The sequence below is a fragment of the Papaver somniferum genome, chromosome 3 (assembly GCF_003573695.1).
Source record: "Papaver somniferum cultivar HN1 chromosome 3, ASM357369v1, whole genome shotgun sequence".
Lineage (NCBI taxonomy): Eukaryota > Viridiplantae > Streptophyta > Magnoliopsida > Ranunculales > Papaveraceae > Papaver > Papaver somniferum.
Genome location: NC_039360.1, coordinates 217,823,902 through 217,845,539, shown reverse-complemented (window position 1 = coordinate 217,845,539; position 21,638 = coordinate 217,823,902). Strand labels below are relative to the sequence as shown.

Here is a 21,638-nt window from a genome sequence, read left to right as displayed (position 1 = left end):
TGGGATTTATAGAAATGACTTCCAGGTGCTTACTTAATCCAATTTGGCTTTCTATGGTAGACGTTGTTATAGAAAATAACATGGAAAAGTGAATCGAGCTTTTGTGGAAGTCATAATATGAAGTGGTAGTTTTGTAAATAATAAGAGCTTCTAGAAGGAATATAATTAAAACTGCGAGTGGAAATTGTTTCTGTGGTCCTAAGAGATAAACCTAGATATTTTCATCTTTCTCTGACTCTCCGCCTATACTAAACACATCTTTACTCTCTCTCTCGCTCTCCATCTCTTTCAATCTCTCAGATTTCGTTCCTATGAAACCCTGAGTCGAATATCTATTCACAAATACATTAATCAAGTTATCTTTCCTGTACTTATATGTCATAAACCAAATCCAATCTTTCAACGATCAAAATTTCGTATCGAACCCTAGAAATTTGGTTCCGACATAGATGCTGACCATGAGTTTATAAAACCCTAGTTTCTTGCTGATTTGGTGAGTTTAATTTCTTATATATTGTAAAAAATATTCAAGAAATCGCAATTTTTATGCATCTTCATTTGATTTTATGGAGTTTAAATCATGGGTTTGGTCCTAATTTCATTTTTATGATCTGAATTTTGAGTTATGTTACTAGATTTCATTAGTTGTATTAATTTTATAGGTTTTATTTTTGTTTCGATTTTGTTTTTGTTATCTTATTAGTATTCAATCATTTAGATCTGAGGTTTATTGGATTTATAATGAGTTTGATTGTGTTTTATTTTCTTCCAGATACTGAGGAGATCCAAAACAGAGAAGCAGGAAGAAGGGATTTTCGGGTGAACAACTTCAATAACCACGGGAGAAAGTTCATAGCATCGGTAAGAATATTAACTTCAGTTTCTTATTTGGGATAAATTATTTTAGGGATTTTTAGCATCAATTATATTTGGGATTTCCCCCTTTGGTTTCTGTATTGAACTGTACTCTGTATCTTGTTCTACTGCAAGACTATGATTGAGAGGAGCAACCAATGCATCAAGAAGCCTGCTACTGTCTAGAAAAAGCAACAATGTTGCTAGGGTAATTGTCATCCTTTATATTTCAGTCTTGACTTGACACTGTGATATGCTTGAGTCGTGATTTTTTTTTTAGTTGCTCATCTGGGTAGATGTAAGATAAAGTTTTTGTTATTAATTGCATCTCAAAGCGTCTGGGTTACTATGAGCCGCAATGGATCATTTTCAAACATTGCATAACAAGGCTCCATAAGGATAACCTACCTCACTGAGATTGGATGACTTTTGAGTAAATCCTTCATATTTTAGTGCGAAAACTTTCTCCCCGGACTTGTATATCTTCTAGTTTTTAAAATATCATTTCATGGAATTGTGTATGGTTGTTTTTTGCAGGTGGCAGCTGAATTGGAGATACAATAGTTAACATACATACGGATGGATTTTTGACTGGTGGGACTGCAACTTCTCGTCATTTAAGGCTCTTCATTGGTAACTCATTATGCCCATGCTAATTCAAGCTTTCGTGTTTCATTCAAGATTAAATATGTAATGTCCTAATTTGGGATATGCAAACATATCCTTGTATTTTGCAGCTTTGTGTGCATACTTCAGGAAAAGTTAGACAAAGACTTGTATCTGCTATTGGTGGACTATTATCAAAGTGGAGTTTCACTCCGAAGACAAGATGGTTCATTCTTTTGGTGAGCTAAATTGTCTATGAAATGTATCTGGACTTTTCGGACAAAAAATATGTAAGACATGAATGGTTTTACATACTCAATCTCATTAATTGGGCCCAATTTTAAAAGGTTCTAGACTCTAGATCCATCCTTTTATCTGAAGGACTTTCAGACTTGCAGTAATTGTCAAGTCATGAGATATGTCTCTTGAGAGAAAAACTCATTTTAACTTTCAAAAACTTGAGAGTAATGCTTCTCATGTTAAACTTTATTGCAGGAATGCTTATTTGTGGTAGCAGCACACAATTCTATTGAATGTTCCTTTATGCTGGGTGAGAAAGAACTTATAGAAGGAAAAAATTTTGTGATCATTAAAAGGTTGGTGTTCTTTGATTAATTCGCTCATTTCTTTCACTGGTTGTCTCAGAACTAAGTAAGAAATTGTGTCAGGATGGTTGAAAAACTTCTGAAAGTGGTGCCTTGAAACGAAGAACCTCAATCACTACTGACTTCTGAAATGTAATGGCTCCCTTGTCAGTCATCATTTCGAATTTCAATTTTCTATTTTGTTTGTTATTGTGACATGAGGCGCCTACCCCAACTTGTTTTTGAGTAAAGGATTGGTAATTGTTATCTGGAAAGGCTTGATGCTTGCTGAGATAATAAACTATTTTGCAGTCACTACAATAGTTGTAGCCGATTAGATAATCAATACTAATAGTTGTAGTAAATACTAGATATATTTGTCTATTTTCATCTATCAGTCTCTTTGTTAATCTTCATTGGATTTATGACTTTCTTTATGCTTTCAGGGATCTTAAAATGCAATAGCAAGCTCATTCACCTATCAGTTTCTTACTTAAGACCAAGTGCTGCAACTTCTTATTTCAAGTGTTGCAGATTCCTTTTCTTCAAAGACACCACCTGACAAGGACCGAGGCTATAGAGAAGCATTCTTGTTACGTCAAACTTCACTCATGTTTCCTTGGTTATTTTCTACAGTGATTTGCTTTTTAGATTTATGTATGTTCGTAAATTATTTTCAGAAGAGGAACTGATTGTAGTTTGTTATTGTAAAATGAAATCCATGTGTAATTGTAGATTAAGAACTTGAGTAATTGTAATTTGTTGGGGTTATACAATGAATTTGGTGAATATAAGTTTAATTCAATTTCAGTTTCTTGTTTGTTTCAAATCATATTTTATTTCAGCTAAAAATTCAGTTGAACAAATATTTATTTATTTTTGGTTTTTTAAATGGGGAAATTAGGCTCAGGCCCAACCCATGGATAACCCATAATATGAGGCCCTTAATTAAAAAAAGTTTAAATCTAGGCCCCAAGTTTTTAAAAGACCTCGATACCCTTATGCATATTGTCAAACCCATCATTAAATAAAATTTAAATCTAGGCCCAAAATTATTAAATCTAGGCCCGAAATTATTAAAATACAGTGCGAAGGTGTAAACAGAAGTTACACATGCATATGGCATGTGTAACCAGAAGTTACACATCCTTATGATATGTGTAATGCAAAGTTACACTTGTATATATATGCAAATAAATAGACATAAAAAAAAACACAAAAAAAAAAGTTATTACTTTAATATTCATTTACAATAATTTCTTAGCATGTGTAACTAGAAGTTACACACGCATCTGTTTAGTGTAATTGAGAGTTACATATGTGTCTATCTAGTGTAACTGAGAGTTACACATGCATCTGACTTGTGTATTCAGCGTCAACTCTAGTTCCAGCGAGACCATTACCACGTTTAAGCAATTAGCTTTTATGAAGTTATCTAAAACCTGAAATATAACAACAAGCAATCAGTATTTATACGATTAAAATGAACAGTACATAAAACAATGTATATTTCAGTTTCACAAGCATCTGACTAGTGTAGCTAGCGGTTACACATGCATCTGAATTGTGTAACTGAGAGTTACACATGCATATAACATGTGTAACTAGGAGATACACATTCATATGGCTAGTGTAGCTAGCAGTTACACATGCATATGACTAGTGTAACTAGGAGTTACACATACATATTGATATGTGTACCCAAAATCAGTATGTGTAAGTAAAAGTTACACATCTAAGTAGAAACTACACATCTAATTTGCATGTGTAACTGGTATCTACACATCTAATTAGCATGTGTAACTAATAGTTACACATGCATCTCACTTGTGTAACTAAGAGTTACACATGTATCTAATCAGTCTAATAATCAGTATTATCCTACCATTCTGTAATCTGGAGATAATGCATCATTATTATACATTGTTTGAGGCATGTAATTGAGATCTAAAATGTGGTTTTCAAGAATTATCATCTCATATGAAGGACAAATGATTAAGTCAACAGGGTTGAGCTTTTACCTCTGAGGTGGCAACGACACACTATTCCCAGATATATGAATCCCATGCTTCTTATGAAACAATTCATCACCCTGAAAATTGCAGCACAGTAGTCAGTACCAGACAATACAAGATCCCTAAAATTTTCAAAGTGAAAACCAAAATCAATATCTGAATCTAAAAGCAATTCAGCACAAGAAACATATTCATCAATCTCGCAAATGGAAATCAAAACATGTATGCAACATATAATGCGCATCAGAAACTCTTGGCGGCATATTATCCATCAAAATTTAACAGCAAAAAGTATATAACAAAGGCATATCCTCACCTTAGCTCCAACTACAACACCACCACCACCACCGGCTCCAAAACCTGCACATATACCACACCGCCACTTATTAGCCAGAGGAGATCCTTCATACAAAGAATTTCACTAACACAATAATGCTACTCAAGATGAACACGCTAACTGAAACAGTTGGGTTTCATGGTGCTTAGCAGGTACACATGTAATGGCTTATGTAAACGGCAGTTACACTTGCATATGGCTTGTGTAATCTCCAGTTACACATCCATATGCTTGTGTACTCAGAGCATATAAATTATCTTCATCAGCGCTAGAAACAGGGATATCACATAGAGTTGCTCAATAAATAAGATAAATGACACTTACAACATATGATGTATCTCAGCTTTAGCTTTCTCCTTCTCATTAAGCATTGGAGTCTAATGATCTGGACTTGACTATGCTCCAGAGTCGCTTTTCTGCATTAGAAACTGCTGAAACATTAAACATAATAAAATCATTAAACTGAAATATCCTATGCAACCACATGATATCATTTTTGCTCGTCTAATGCATAATATGTAATAGTTATATTTTCTCATTTCATGTCATACAAGTTTCGCAGAATACGACATAACAAACTTCCAAAAGAATGTACTTGCACGAAGCTATGGGACTGAACAAAGGATAAAATCATCTAGCAAGTGGAAGAAACATAAACTCCATCTTTCAAGTTTTCTTGAGTAATATATGTGGTTTTACAGCATGTGTAACTAGCAGTTACACATCCATATAGCTTGTGTAACTACTAGTTACACATCCATATAACTACTGAAATACAAGCTCAGCAAGACCAGTGACAAAGAAAAAAAACTAAGCATTACAACACTATGAAAATAACCCATGTAAACTAGAGACTCTAAAAGCTACTACTTATCCAACCAACATAAGCTCAAACATGAAATTTTATGCTATTTCAATCAACTAATAACGGATAGAAGTTTCATATTAGGTTACATATGCATATCCCATCAAATTAGCATAGTTACACATCTATTTTTCATGTGTAACTAATATATACACATCAATTTAGCTTCTGTAACTAGAAGTTACACATCTAATTAGCATGTGTAACTACTAGTTACACATCCATAGTCTACCAATACTATGCTGGTAAAAAAGCCTTACACTGTGAAGTGGGAAACCTGGTAAAAGTTCATACACAAGAAAACTGTACTACATGTAATCCGCAGTTACACATTCATATATCATGTGTAATTTGCAGTTACATATGTCATAAGCATATGTAATAGGAAGTTACACATGCATATGGCATGTGTAAGCCGCAGTTACACTTCAGTGTTTTTTAAAGCCATCTTACCATTGGGAGAATAGATACTGAGATGAATTGGATCGGTAGAGATAGATTTGGAGCGTCATGTCCCTTTATTTGTTTCATCTGCGATCTCCTATCTCAGAGCAGCTACATAAATATAACAGATAAGCATGTTAGATGAAATTTATCAAATTGGGTCAGTTGTACAAATTATACTTAAATTTCAGAGAATCAAATGCTTAACGAGGACACCTTTGTATATCAAACAACAAAATTAGTTACAATGATGACCAAAATTTGCAGAGTAACCAAAACAGACCTAGGACCACGTAAAAAACAGATTAAACATACTTCCAACATTTGCAGAGTAACCAAAACATTTGCAGCATGACATCGGAAAATGAAGTACCTAACAACCAAATAACTAAGACACAACCAGTGAGAAACAACCAAAAAATTTACCTCAAGAGCAAAACATTGGCAGCATGGCATCTGAAATGAAGTACCTATAATCATCTTTATCAGTTGACTTCTACTTCTCAGCACTGCTTTCTTTCATATATGTCAACACATATGAGCCTGGTGATAAGGATGAATCAGAGCTTTCTAATTTCTCAGAAAAGTACAACAATTGAGCAATCAAACTCTTTTGTGATTCAAGAGTCTTTTCTGTTGTTTCATCTATAGCCACTTGGATAAACAAACTAACCAATGAAGCAGTTCTCATTCAATTTATCAATTCTGATATCACCAGTGCCTCCTCATCCTCCTAAAGAACCCCTACCTGCACCACCAACATCACCAGACCAGTTCATATGAGTGGATGAAAAATCAAATCAAATCTATGGGTAACAGAGACAATGATTCTTTGATACTGAATCTCAAAACATTATTTTAGATCGTAGATACAAATTAAGATTTACGACGAATAGATATGGATTTTTTGTTCAAGTTTTTTCAAAAAATCTAAATCAAAACAACCAGAGTGAGTAGAAAATTGTAGATCTATGCTTCGATTTCAATTAGGATAGGTTAATTAAAAAAAAAAATGAAGATATAGGTTCTGAAAACCCTAAAATCCTTAAGAGAAGATGATACTTATACGCAAAATCATGCTCATCTTTCCCATGATTAAGGATCTAAACTCTAATTAAGGATTAGATAATGAAATCGAGATTAATTTTCATTTTTTTTTTCAAAATCATTAAAATCAAACCACGAGAAATTTGATTTCAACTCGAAATCGATTAATGAAAGCTTTAAAGGAAGATTAACTTACCTTTCAATTCGTTTTTCCTGATGTTTCTCTTCGATTTCTTTGGTTAATTATCAGACTAAACAAATCATCTGCATCTTTCGTAAGATCTATCTTTTGATCAGATTCAATCGATCTTTGACATAAATGAAACTACAGAGGCATAAAAGGAGAAGATGCAATCAATCGTTGTTGTTGCAGTCGAAGATTTGATGAAGACGAAGAAGATTTGATGCAGTCGAAAATGAATCTCAGGAACCCTAGAAACCATTGTTCTATAACAGAGAGAGATAAAGATGAAAGAGAAAGAGAATACAGAAATGAAAAGAAGCTTCTGGGATTCCCTTGTATAAATACTAAAGGGCAATGTTGCCATTATTAAAATTCGGAATAATTAATTATGGGCCTGATCTAAAGATAATTTGATTTTTCGGGCCTAATAATATCATTTTATGAAAGTGTGGAGTTGAGGGTGGAGGATCCATTTTGTGGGGCTTCTATATGTTTGAACCCATATAGTAGGGGGTTCTAGTATTTTTCACTTTTTAAATTAATGAAACGTCTGCTTCCACTAGTTCCTATTACTGTCTGTTCGTGGAAGTCGTAATTTTGAAAAATCAAAGAATCCCAAAAGCAGACGTTTTGGGAAATAAGACTACAGTCTTAGGGCTCCGAGAAGCAGTCATTTTTAGAGGTTTTAAGTGTTTTTTTGACAGACTTTTATTTTGTATTTTTCCACTAGTGAGTTTAATAAAATTTATAAAATATTTGGGATTGTTGTTAAATGCACCATTCTGGGTAAATTTTATATATAAATATACTGAATTCCTCAATACATATGTGAGTAAATAGGCCTAGGCACTCATTACTCTTAAATGGCTCTGTTTCTTTGCAGAATGACAACACACTAAATACAGGATTTCAAAATTTTAGCCCTGAACTAAAAACCACCATCAACAACAACATTCTTTTTGTTCTTTAAATTTCATTCTCTGAGTACCCATTTTTCAACAAAGACTTCACATTTACAAAAGAAGACATGATGACAAGAGAAGGTCATAATCTTGCTTTGAACATATATGCACGCTTCAATTGTAAGAATTCAGAAAATCCTTGATAGACATCGGATCCTTAGTAGACATTATTCCTCTCAAACTTCTATAGTAATCCGGGGTGCCCCAAGAGTTGGTTGTTCATCATCCAACAATAATAAGTATTTTTGAAGGAAATTGACAGTGACACGTATGATTATGTAATGCTCGACTTAAAGTTAGGTCCCGTCCAAGCGAAAGTCAAGTTTCATGTGATTGAGAAGACCCCGACATATCATATGATATATGTACTCGGACGACTGTGGCTCCATGAAAACAAGGTGGTGCCTTATACTTACCATCATTATATGAATACGGTGCGCGGAGGACAAGTTACCTGCATCCCAACTTCGACATCACGTTATCCATATGCGAAGCCACATTCCCGGAACCGAATAATAATAATGATGAACCTCCTAGTAAGATATTGAACACGTACGTTTCTGCCTAAGTTGGAGTAGATATAGGAAGGTGATCGCTTACTATCACCAACGCCACGCGAAAAGTAGAAAATGGTATAAATGGTATATACCTGAAGAGACTTAACAACCCCCTTATTATGGCTGGTGTCCCAGCTTCTAATGAAAAAATGAGAGGAAATTTCATGCAAGAATATGATGCTAAGGTAAGGATTTTGTACATTTGACGATCTAATAAGTGAAGTAATACAACGAAGCCGTAAGTCTCTTCACTGAATAGGTGGAGGCTCAAGGAGTGGAGCTCAACAAACTCCGCACTAGACTCTGCAAACAGAAGGTGTTTCGAGCTGGGGACTAACATGGTTTGCACGAGAGGATATATCAGGATATCATTTTGCTAGTATTGGACTAGTATTAGGTTTTTTTTCTAGTTGATTAGGGTTTGGACTGGTTTTAGTAGATTTGCTTTTGAAGATATAATATTCTCATTGTAATAAGATTTATGAAAACTGTTGGGGGTGGATTTTTGACTAAGGTTAAAATCGTAAAGTCATAAACTTGCATATTCCTGATCCAGTAATCAGACGAATATTGAGACTCATGTCTCTCGTTTAATCTTGAAAATTCATGCCTTGATGGTCTCTGATTGAGTGTATTGCCTCTCAGATCATCCATAAGAACCTCTGACTGAGTGTATTGCCTCTCAGAACATACATGAATATGCAGTCTCTCAATTGAGACCACAACATATTTCATTAATACTGAACAACTTCAATAATCACTTTTATATAGAGTCGAACGATTGGACGGCTACTAGATAGCTTACCTACTAGTATAGAGCGATAACGTCTTCAGGATGTAACAATGTTTTCCCTGACCATATAAAAGACATGTATATAATCTTAACGATTGGACGGCTCCTAGACAGCTTTCCTGCTAGTATAGAGTGATAACGTCTCCAGAATGCAACAATGTTTTCCCTGACTATACAGAATAAATATGATGCTTCAATTAGCTCATATCGCTCAATCCTCGAATACTTGTACTGCTCATAGACAACGTGCTAGTATAGAGCCATCAATTAATTATTTCTAGTCGTTAGATTCATCAATTGAATTCCTAGAAAACATTCTACATTCTTTATAATATTTTGTTACTTCAATTCATGGATTTTCCCAGCAGAATTCCATGGCCTAGTAATAAATATTCAACATGCGGGCATCTAAGCCACCACCGAATAAGCCCCGAGAAAATGGTGAGAGTGTACTTAATTATAATGCATGAACGAGCACCCGAATACATGAACGAGCATTCAAAAATACGAAAGAACGAGGAAACCTATGCAAAACACGCAAGAAAAGTAATAATAACAAAATATTAAAAAGAGCGCCTAGGGGACCCGGCCCACCGTCCGGCCGGTTATGCCACCGTGGCCGGACCCACACCTCTTCTTTATTTTATTTTATCTTATTTTATTATTTTTTCCCGATCTCATGAAAACTTCTTCACGCGAGCAAATTTCCTCGATTCGAGCAAAACTCTTATTTCCTTCACATGATGAAAACAACATAAAATAAGGAAGAGAGTCACGGGACCGGGCTAACTGGCCGGCAATGCCCTAGCCGTGGCCGGTCTCACAACCTCTCTTATTCCTTATTTTATTATTATTCCTCGTCTCAGGAAAACTCCTTCATTTGAGCAAAACTCCTCAGTTTCATCATATTTGCTTCACATGATGAAAATAATATTAAATAGGGAAGGGTGTCACGGGACCGGGTCTACTAGCCGGTCGGTCATGCCCTAACCTTGACCGGTCCCACACCTTATAATCCCTAATTTTATTACTATTATTTCCTTGATCTCATAAAAGTCCTCCGTTTGAGGAAAACCTGGGTTTCTCCATGTTTTCTCAAATATTACTCAAACGCGCACCAGAAAATACCAAAACTCTTAGAAATGAGACACAAACATTATGGTTACATGGGCATATTACTTTGACTGACCAGGGTCATCCCTTTGGCTTGTAAGAAGTCGGTCCTACACATCTTCATCATTTGACCTAATTTGTTCATATTAGGTTCAAACTCTTCCAAACAACTTGGACTTTCATCAAACGATCGTCAGTCGGTCCCATGACTACCAGGGTCGGTTCCATGACCCCTTGGTTGGTCCCTCACTTCTACATAATCAGGTTTTATCACCTAATGCTCAGACGAGCGCTATTTTTAGTAAATGATTAAACCAGCTGTAGATGGGGAAAAAAGATTTGTTGGTTTTTTAGGAAAGTGAAGAGACGACGATTCAAGCAAGACTCAACCGAGCAAACTTCTTAACCTCACATAGATGCACTGCACGTGAGTGCTTTGATTTCGAGAGATCAATCTGTAGGACTCCGTCCTAAACCAAGTCAATGGCCGTTCCAGAGTCAATTCAGTCACAAAGAGGGAGATGGGTTGATCTATAGGAGGGAAGCTGATAATTGTGGGATCAATGATGATCAAGGATTTTGGATGTGTTGAAGGTTTCTGCAAATATGTGAACTGTCTAAATAAGTTTTCGATCGAGAGAATTGTTTGCAGACGATTGTTCTCCCCAGTCATTGATTTTTGACTTATTTATATTGTCAAAATAGTGAACACATTGATCCAAGTAAGTGTGACGGTTTCTTAAGTGAAAGAGTGGGAAAGTGGGAGATCGTGGTAAAATCAGTTTCATGTCGTGTGGAGACTTGGTTGATCGTCCACCCACTACTTTTCTAACTCTCTCAACCGTTTGCACGACTTACTCACAATTATCATCGTGGATGAACACACGTGTTGTTGGGCGCCATACCAAAACCCTAATTGATATCCCCCATGTGACGTGATTGATGTCTCACGAACGTGGAGTCTGCAAAGCAGAGGTGCATTTGATTAGTCAGTCATTGACTTGATTAGACAGTGAGTCTAAGTTTTTATAGAATCGAGCATGATTGACGAATGCTCAGTGATTCATGGTTTGAACATGTGAGACGTACAGTTCTTGAATGATGTTGATATTGCTCGTCTGAGCAAATATTTTAAATTCGACGAATTGTTGAATATTGAGTTGAATCAATATTCGACGAAATATTAATATGCTGAGCGATTATTGCTCAATTCGATAAATTACTAAATATTGATAGTTGGATCACTATTCGAGCAACCGAGCAAGTATTGCTCAATTCGATGAATTATTGGTAACGTGACCCAATAATAATTAAAATATTGATAGCCCACCAAATATTATATAATTAATCCAATTATTGATTGCTGGGTCAACAAAAGTTTATTAGTTTTTGAAATTGCTCAAAATCATGATTTGCAGAGCATTTGTTCGAAAACCCTAATTTTGATCAATTGATGATTTATTGAAAATAGGCCACTGAGTGAAGGAGTGACCGGATACATGGGATGATGGGCGACCATGTAGCACCCAAGTGCTCGATCGAGCGTGCACCAACTTCCTTTGTTGACTGGTTGGTGAAAGGATGATTAAATGTGGGGTTTAATCATTTATTAAAAATAGTGCTCGTCTGAGCATTATGTGATAAAACCTAATTATGGAGAAGTGAGAAACTTTCCAAGGGAGCATAGAACCGGTCCTTAGTGGTGTGGGACCAGTTGACGGTATATTGAGCAAATTCCAAGTTGGTTGGAAAGAGTTTGGACCCAATATGAGCAATTGAGCAAATTAGGTTAGAATTGTAAAGATGTATGGAACCGGATCCTTGCAATCCTTAGGGCCGTCCTTGGTAGGTCAAGGAAGCATGTCCGTGTCACCATGATTTCCTTGTCTCAGTCCCGAGAGATTTGATATTTTCTGGTGTGCGTTTGAGCAATATTTTGGGTTTTCAGAAGAGTTTGATCTTTAACTGAAATTCTTGATTTTGCTCGAATGAGAAAGTAGAACTTTGTTCATGTGACCAATATTTTGAGAATATTAAAAAATAATAATATTTTAACATTTCACGTGAGCAGCCTAGTCGGTCGTGTGATCATTTGAATTTTCGGTTTTTTCATGGTTTGAGCAATATTTGAGCAAATATGGAGAAACCAGGGTTTTTGCTCAAACGGAGGAGTTTCATGAGATGAGAGAAATAATAATTGTGAAAACAAGGGATTTCAAAGTGTGGGACCGACCATGGCTAGGGCATGACCGGACGTCTAGGTATCCCGGGTCCCGTGACACTTTTCCTATTTATTTTTTATTTTTTATCGTTTAAGAAAAATATGGAGAAACCGTGAGTTTGCTCAAACAAGAAAAGTTGATCGAATGAAGGATTCTTCATGAGATCATGAAAATAACAAAATAATAAAAAATAAAGGAAGAGGCATGGGGGACTGGCCACAACGGCATGACCGGCCGGCCGGTGGGCCCGGTTTCTAGGCGCCTCTTTTATATTTTATTATTATTTTGTTTCTCCTATTTTGTGTGGGTTTCCTCGTTTGTCCATATTTTTGAATGCTCATTCGTGAATTTGGGTGCTCGTTCGTGCATCATCGTTGAGTACACTGCACTATCTTCTTGGGGCTTACTCGATGATAGTCCAGGCGCCCGATTGTTGAGTAATTATTACTAATTCATGAAATTCAGCGGAGAATGATTCATGAAACGGAGTAATAAAATGAATTGAGTATCTATTACTAATCCATGAAATCCAGTCGGGGAATTCAAGGAACGAAGTAATGAGACAAAATGGTTAACTATTATTAATCCATGAATCCAGACGGGAAATTCAGGGAACAGAGTAATGAGATATAATAGATTATTTTTTAGGAATTTAGTGGATGAATGTCACGGTAGAATTAATCTATTTGCAGAATCGATATATGAGATAGTTGAAGCATCATACTCGTTCTGAAAGGTGCATAGTCAGGGAACAACGTGCAGCGTCGACGTCCTGAAGACGTTTAGCCCTCTAACAAACAATTATGTCTAGAGAGCCGCCTGAATCTATACATGGTCTCTCTACATAGTCAGGGAACATCGTGCAGTGTCAACGTCCTGAAGGCGTTAAGTCCTCTAACAAATGATTCTGTCTAGAGAACCGCCCAATCGTTATTCTATGTAGAGGTGGGTATCTCTATGTAGTCAGATAACAACGTGCAACGTCGACGTCCTGAAGGCGTTAATCTCTCTAATAAACAATTATGTCTAGAGAACCGCCCAATTTATTTGATTCTACATAGAGGTCATGATGAAATGTGTAGCATCGAACGCTCAACCGGGGAGGCCTTTCGAGAAACATATTCATCATGGCTCTAAGAGGAACTCTTACTCAGTCAGAGTTCGTGAAATGGTTCACGGATCATAAAATATGAATCGTCACATGCGTTCCTGAAGCCGGGTCAGAAACATGCAGTGTCATGATTTTACGATTTTGACCTTTGTCGAAAATCCACCAGTAACATTAAGTCCCCTGCTTAGTGAGGGAAAGTCATGTTCCGCAGTAAGCACTAGATGGTTATTTTCCAGTTGACAAGACAAGCAGTGGAACTCAGTCGTACAAAGGTATTTTCAGAATCCCCGATTTGCTCCAACGGTGTCATGTACGAGCAAATGCTCAGATAAAGACCCTGACAATATAATAGAGTGTCATCCCGTGATAATGGAGAGATGAAGCACTGCTAATTTGGACGATCGGACGCCCAGTTTTGGTCGGTTTAGCGTTTACGGGCCCGACCCGAAAAGGGAAATCCTTGTTTTATTAGGTTTTTGGAAACAAAATTGATATAAAAGGGAAGAAGCCCTAATTTTTTTTATATCTTCTAGACCGAGCAAGCACCTCCCTCTCTTCGCCACCTTCATGCGAGCAACAGGAGGAGAAAAGATTCCCTTCGGACCTCAATCACCGCGGACCATCATCGACTGCCGCCCGGCCAAGTTCCGGCCGACGCCGAATAGGTAAGTCCGATTTTTTTTTTTACTGTCTGTTAGTCATGAGTTGTTTAAAAACAAAATTTCATGGGTAGACGTGTATGTGCAGGTTTTATGAAATTTTTTTTTTAACAAACGGTCGTCCGTCCGTCGGTTTAGGAAACGAACAATAATCCTTAACATGAAAGAGATATGTATATTTTTTGAATAAACATGGTCTAGTTTCAGTAGAAAAAATTATGTTTGTGAGGTTTCATGAAGATCAAAATTTTATTTTCAAAACTTGAACTTTCGCACAAATACTTTTAGGAAAATTCATTCGTAGTTAAAGTAATGAACAATAATCCCTCATATTAGATAGATTTTTGAAATAGCTCTGTGTCTCACGATAAAATTTTATTTGTGAACTTTCAAAATTTATTTGAAATATGTGGACCTTTACAAAGATAGAAAAGACCCTCCTTTCATAGAAAAATGCTCAAGTGCATGACTTATTCACAAGTTTACATTTCTAGAAAATATCCTAAGAGCCAGGCAAACTTCATTTCTTATTGTTTCTGGTGGAGACGTCTATTCGGAGCGTAAAGTATCCTAATTAGGTGAAATCTATTACGATCACTCGTTTAAAACTTCTGTAGGATCAAGAAGCTCTACGAGTACCATTGGTGAAAACTAGATAATTGTAGTATTATTAATTTTCATTTGATTTGATTGACTAGCAGTTGTTGAAACTTTGATTGCATCTATTTGTTTATGCTTGAGAATCTTCTCTTCTGATATAAGATTCACTCAAACTAGATCGAAGTATCGACGGGATCTTTAAAGTTGTTGTTAGATCTAAAGACATCTTGTAATAATCCATTGTTAACGGACTCCATTCTGTGCGTGATTGGTCACAAGATATTCAAGTGATTGTGTGCAGGTTTTGAAGATAAAAGAAGATTTGAAGACGAAGAATATTTCTTATTAGTTTTCGTATCTTGTGAATTGTTTGCATAAACATTAATCAACTGGGATCTGACTAGAATCAATTTATCTTTGATAGATCTGATTAATTAGTTTCGTGAGATCGACATTCTCTATATTTTTCTTTGAGATCTATATCGATTGAGTGTGAATATAAACTTGACTATTTCGGTAGTTATTGGATAGATTGACCTAACCAGACAAAGGATTTTATTAGATTAAACATAAGAGCCTTTGTCAACGACTCATCTATATCTTGTAGTAAGATTGATTAAAATGGTTTCCAAACAGATTCTTCCTTTGCAGTTTGGAATACGACCCAAAAGACCTGCTATTCACATGTGTGACTCTAGAAGTCGAAGGCGCAAGGATACTGAGGGAACTGAGTATCTAGAGGTAGTCTGCTTGGTATCAATTATACGAAGTTTGTATTGTATTTTGTATAGCGAATTAATTCTAATAGTATTCAAAACTGGACTAGCAAAACGGTACATTCATTGTGTTATTTAATTTTACTTTCGCATTGTAATTGTTTTATATTATAATAAAGTTAATACTTTTGTGCGTTAATCCTAATCACTTGATATTGATCATATAGTAAAACGGTTTCTGACCGTAACTATTATCAAGTGAATATCAAGTTTTCGCATTGTCTCGACTATGTCCATAAACGATCACACTTGGTATCAGACTTATAGGTTGAAATAAAAAGATTGTGGTGTATTTGCGTACCCTCGTCTTTTCACAAAGAAATTTGCAACTTGTCCAATAAAAGAATTGAAATCTGGAATCATCTTGGAGTATATCGATTTGGAGGTATGTGGTTACTAATTTTCCGGTAACAAGATCAGCTCAGTGGATTAGATACTAAGTTAGAAAAGTACCAAAGTTGACCTGATACTAAGAAATAAAGATACGTTCGAAAAGAGATTTTCTCAGAAGATCATATACTTAGTAATTAAAGATATTTCGTAAGAGCGGATACTAAGAGAACAAAGATATGTCTGCAATACAGAGGCGAGTAAGTAGATAAGCTAAATATCTCTGTTGAACAAATAACTCAGTAAAATAGAAAACATAGTGTAAGTGAATGGTAGTAAGTACAATTAAGTTAATAAATTACATAAGAAATTACGTGGTTCAATTAATTCTAACCTACATCCATGGATAAAAATGGTAATTTTATTATCGATCTTGATACAAAAACACGGAGGAACTATATTAAATAGAAGATAAAGTAGAGCGGGAGAGAAAACCTTTTCCTAATTCTAGCCAACCCAAAAGTCCCATCTCATTCGTGAGATTAGGCTGAGTATTTATATATCTTTTTGTGTTATCTTTGCTGCTTTCTGTTCCATCGAAATATGATGGTCCTTGGTCAATGTGGTACATTCGTTAGCCGTTCACCTACTCTAGCCCGAGGGTTCCACGTATTCCCAGCGCACGTGATTGAATAGCACGCGCCTTCATAATTAATGTTGCGTAGACTGCTCAGTTATCTCTGACAAACAGATACACCTAGGTACCTATATTGTAGCTTATTGCTGAGTAACTAAGCAAACAGATACACCTAGGTACCTATATTGTAGCTTATTGCTGAGTAACTAAGCAATCTTGATAGTGTTACGTGTAGTGTACTCCATCGTAGCATACTAAGTAACTTCCACCTTTAGTAATGCACCACACGTGGACAGAAATAGTTTAGGTACTAAACAACTTAAAGAGAAATATAATGTATACCGTAATAGCATATTAAGTTACTCCTCCTTTAATCTCGTGCCACATGATGTATTAGATTTTTGGTATACAAGATTTTTCCGCACTTGCGTATGCACATGCAACTTGCCATCAATTTTATCATAGGGACCCAGATTTACACTCCATGTATGATAAAGTTTAAAACTAAAAGTACTAATATACCTTCTCTTTATTTATAGCACATGAGTTATGTGGGCATGGAAAAAGGGCCATTTTGGAAATCCAAAACGTGCACCTTCAAAACACTGTTGATGAACAGTTAAGGGGTCTTTCCTTTGTATAATATAAAATAGATATCTACAAGTTTCACAAATGTATGATCCGCATTTTTAAAACCATTACGACGGTGGATATATACAAACTTCATCGATAACTACACCTCTTGACTTTAAATTATCTCACTCCTGTCCTGTTAATCCATGGTTGAGGAGGTCAAAGTTTTGCTAGATAAAAGTATCTGCAATGCAATGGGTTAAGGTCTTAAAAGACATGCCACATATGGTTTAAATTTTTTTGCACCACAATTTTATCTCCAGTGTAAGTGTCAAAATCATAAAAAGTGATGATATGACTTAATGGGGGTAAAGAAAAAAGTTTAAATTAAACTTTCTTCATGACCCTGGATTATAGGTCCACATCATCATTTTGTCTCTAAATTCAAATAAAAAATGTTGAATATTAATAAGGATTTGAGGATTGGAGATGAATTTTAGCTAAAAAAATTTTTACCTTCATCATTTGTTTGTCTTTTAACAACGACCCACAAATAAAAATGTGTAAATAAGACCTTCACATAAAATAGACGTTGATACCCTGCATTAGAGATGTTCTAAGGATTATGCACGAAACCCGATCTCAGTGACCGTAGCAGCGCCCTTTTCGGAATGTTTTTTCCAGACCAGTGGGACCCATTTCCACATACCCCGCAAGAGGGGTCTGAGTGGATTTATTCCAAAAGATAAAAAACGAAATTGACAGTGGGCTGAATAGAAATGATTGGTATGGTTTGATCACTTCAGAGTCGATACTCTCCTCTTTGCTTGAGAAAATGTAGTTTGCCAGCTTTTGGTGGATCTTAACTTCACTGGGTGCGTGGGAAGTACGTACTGATGTACTCAATGATATCTAATGTACTTAATACTATATCTAATTAATGTGTGGGACTTAATTCGTTAATGTCATCCTACTGCAATTCCATTTCCAATAATTTCCACCACAAAGCCGAAAGGGCATTTGGCCTTGTGATCATCAAGCAGTAGTTCCAACTTAAAACACTGCCACCACATTTTTTGTGGAAGACAATCTAGTATAGTGATTAGTACTGATACCTAACTTATCACTGAACAAAAATTAGTTCTCAAAAACACTTATGATTGTGCATAATTTGTGCACCCTTTGTTTAAGGCAGCAGGCAATTTAATTACGTTGTTTCATTAAGAACAGCTGTTATCTCCACGCCACATACAACAGTTGAGTCTTATATATGCTATGATTCATTATAGTATCTGGCCAAAGAATCACTAATGAATGGTGGCACCTCAAATACAGAAGAAACGCATCCAAGGACAGGAGTCTAGGGCACCTACTTAATAAAAGAACGTCTCCCAAATGTTAATAATGAAAGATATCTTATTGACTCAGTGGAGATGATATCACAAACATCAAATATCCATTTCTTCCACTACTCACATATTTTATGCATGGCTTTTCTTTTCCTTTTTTTTCCAAAAAGGAAAAAAAGTTCGGAAACTTACTGATAAAGAAAGCCTTGCATGTCTCACGTGTGAGACTTTGTTGTCCCTGAATTACGCCCAAATCAATTACAATCCAGGACTACTTTTTCTATTGTGTAATCAGTTCCATTAAGTGAAGTTTCCCTAAACCAGTAATGATCAATTCCGTACGCAAGAGAGGTTTTAGTCCTCCAAAAATGATAGGCTCTTCTTCTATAATTTATCATCACTGACATTTCTCTACATCTTTTGTTTGTCATCACCCTTTTATTCTTTGCAGCCATATTACTTTATTATCGTTTGATCGATAACGAATTTGGTGCTAATTATTGTTTGCCATCCATCGATTTTACCACTATATGTGCTGCAGGGGTAGGCGTCTTTCACGCCATATTTCTAGCAAATACAACATACAAAGTAATTGGCCAAAATAACGTGCCTACGAGGATGTTTGGATATATCTTTTTGGCACATTTATAAGTTACATTGTGACTTTAAGTCAAAAAGCAAGAAATTAACAGTTTCGGTATAAAATTCAAGAAGCAAAAAAAATTAAGTTTTTGTAAAGCAATATGGTTCTGCTTGTGACTTCTGTCTCTGGTATTCCAATGCGTTAGGCTGGTAACAAAATTCGATAATGACTCCTGGAAGTAAAAAGTATTAACTTGTTGTAAAACAAAAAGTTTCACCTCCTAACTTTTGGAATTGATTTCTGCTTTTAGTGTCTAAACATCCGCATAAAATTCTCGACTCCGTATTTAATGTACATGTCTCAGAATTATACGCTCAAAACAATCATCCAATGAAAAACTCAATAATAAGCTAAGGTCGCGGAACAAGGAATTAGTGGAGCTCCAACTTGTAAACAAAGATCGAGTTTAAGTTAGGTCAAAAAGTAAGAATCTTTTCTGGCCACTAGACTGATCCACTTGACTTATGCAGATATCATCTCCACTACTGCTACGTACAACAATTCATAACCTCTCTTTTGTTTCTTTTCATCAATCACTAATTCACCATCTGTTGTGGTATCTGGTTCACAGAGACATATTAAGTAAGAAACCCTATCAATATTGCTTTCGTACATTTGGCCATTCCCCTACTATTACTACATCACTTAATTTGGGATGAAACAAAACATTTTCTTACCTTTATTTTGATATTATTCCATTTCTTTGTTTTACTTGTTAAGGCATAAGGGACTCTGTAGAGCACCTTCAGAAAAGGACGTCCGTCCCATTACTCAGTTATATACGCATGCATGCTTGCATTGATTATCCTATATAAACCCATAATGCAATGCTTAGAATGTAAAAGAAACCTTAGGCACCAAACCACAATCCATACAAAAATGGATGAGATTAAAAAACCACATAACCAAATTGAGCTTGTTATCGATTCTTCCATCATCACTACCAATACTCAAACAGCTGCACCAGCTTGTCAGCAAGAACTTTCATTCATTAACAAAAAACACTACTCATCTTCGTCCTCAATCCTAACTAGAATCCATGCCGGTTATTTTAGAATAAGTCTCTCTTTTTGCACTCAAGCCTTACTATGGAAAACATTTGGTGATCAACCAAATGATCAAGATCCACAGATGTTTCACGGGTTATTACATGCGTTTCCTAGAGCAGCTTTTGTCCTTCTTTGGTGTCTGGCTTTAACCACACTATTATCTCTATCATTTCTCTACATATTAAAATGTTTTTATCACTTTAAAATGGTGAAATCTGAATACTGTCACCATGTAGGAGTGAACTACTTATTTGCTCCATGGACTTCTTGGCTTCTCTTACTTCAAACTTCACCATTCTTAGCTCCAAAAACTATTTACTTCGCAGCGCTTTGGTGGATATTCATATTGCCAGTTGTAGTTCTTGACCTGAAAATATATGGGCAGTGGTTTACGAAAGGAAAAAGGTTTCTATCAGCAGTGGCAAATCCGACTAGTCAGTTAACAGTTATTGGAAATTTAGTTGGTGCTAGAGTAGCAGCTGAAATGGGATGGAAAGAGAGTGCAATTTGTATGTTTTCATTGGGAATGGCTCATTATCTTGTCTTATTTGTTACATTATATCAAAGATTAGGTGGAAAGGATCGATTACCAGTTATGTTAAACCCTGTTTACTTCTTGTTCTTCGCGACACCAAGCATGGCAAGTTTAGCTTGGTATTCGATCACTGGAACATTCGATCCGATGTCTAAGATGCTTTTCTTTCTCTCTCTTTTCCTCTTTGCGTCACTGGTAAGTCGCCTGATCAGTATACGTATCTTACAGTTTTTCATATATTTAAAGTACGGAAGCAACTATGATTAAGGATCACGTACTTATCCAAATTTATATTGCAGGTTTCAAGGCCTAATTTGTTCAAGAAATCAATGAGAAGGTTCAATATTGTGTGGTGGGCTTATTCATTTCCATTGACAATGCTTGCATTGGCTTCGATTAAATATTCCAGAGAAGTGAAGAGTAGTGTAAGCCATGGTTTGATGCTCGTGCTATCCGCAACATCTTTTGCAGTATTCTTGGGATTGTTCGTTTATTCGGCACTTAACATTCATCATGTAATTTTTAACTTCTTACCCAAAAGACCTCATGCTGATCCAACTAATATGAACCCTATTACAGATTCTACTAAGGTATGACCAGCAGTTTTGCCGTGATGATCCAGCGGTTTCGCTTTAAGTTGATGTTATGGTGTTTTTTCTCTCTAACCAACAGTGAAGTAAAATTATGCGAGTGGCATGCAGAACTTGTTAGTACAATGGTCGATACATGCCAATTTACATGAACCCTTTGGTCTATGTAACATATATATAAAATTCCTCCCCTTCTTACAAA

At 35.8% G+C, this 21,638-nt stretch overlaps 1 protein-coding gene and 4 long non-coding RNA genes across 8 annotated transcripts; 2 read left to right on the top strand and 3 right to left on the bottom strand.

The window, feature by feature from the left end:
• The first annotated feature begins 201 nt into the window (after nt 1-201).
• LOC113358677 lies at nt 202-2,859 on the top strand. Of its 4 annotated transcripts, none has more exons than XR_003364703.1 (7): nt 202-493; nt 773-861; nt 991-1,063; nt 1,393-1,488; nt 1,593-1,751; nt 1,957-2,057; nt 2,492-2,859. It is a non-coding gene; the product is annotated as an uncharacterized LOC113358677 (long non-coding RNA). The 4 variants fall into 4 exon arrangements; XR_003364702.1 differs by having other exon boundaries at nt 204-493; nt 1,593-1,700; XR_003364701.1 differs by lacking the exon at nt 991-1,063 and having other exon boundaries at nt 207-493.
• A 585-nt stretch (nt 2,860-3,444) lies between these two features.
• LOC113362123 lies at nt 3,445-4,406 on the bottom strand. Its single transcript, XR_003365557.1, has 3 exons — nt 4,377-4,406; nt 4,067-4,137; nt 3,445-3,487 (listed from the first exon to the last, which is right to left on the bottom strand). It is a non-coding gene; the product is annotated as an uncharacterized LOC113362123 (long non-coding RNA).
• Nucleotides 4,407-4,768: 362 nt separating this feature from the next.
• LOC113362122 lies at nt 4,769-6,176 on the bottom strand. The gene is made up of 3 exons (XR_003365556.1): nt 6,133-6,176; nt 5,716-5,817; nt 4,769-4,825 (listed from the first exon to the last, which is right to left on the bottom strand). It is a non-coding gene; the product is annotated as an uncharacterized LOC113362122 (long non-coding RNA).
• A 9-nt stretch (nt 6,177-6,185) lies between these two features.
• On the bottom strand, nt 6,186-6,996 carry LOC113362121. The gene is made up of 3 exons (XR_003365555.1): nt 6,950-6,996; nt 6,380-6,454; nt 6,186-6,249 (listed from the first exon to the last, which is right to left on the bottom strand). It is a non-coding gene; the product is annotated as an uncharacterized LOC113362121 (long non-coding RNA).
• Nucleotides 6,997-20,079: 13,083 nt separating this feature from the next.
• Nucleotides 20,080-21,638, top strand: LOC113358676 (S-type anion channel SLAH1-like). The gene is made up of 2 exons (XM_026602297.1): nt 20,080-21,041; nt 21,146-21,638. The coding sequence occupies exons 1-2, from the start codon at nt 20,085-20,087 to the stop codon at nt 21,440-21,442; spliced, it is 1,254 nt and encodes a 417-aa protein (XP_026458082.1). The 5' UTR covers nt 20,080-20,084; the 3' UTR covers nt 21,443-21,638.

Coding starts and splice junctions, on each gene's coding strand:
- LOC113358676 (XM_026602297.1), top strand. CDS start 20,085: ATGCAATGCTTAGAATGTAAAAGAAACCTTAGGCACCAAACCACAATC. Junction 21,042..21,145: donor TTTTCCTCTTTGCGTCACTG/GTAAGTCGCCTG, acceptor TTTATATTGCAG/GTTTCAAGGCCTAATTTGTT.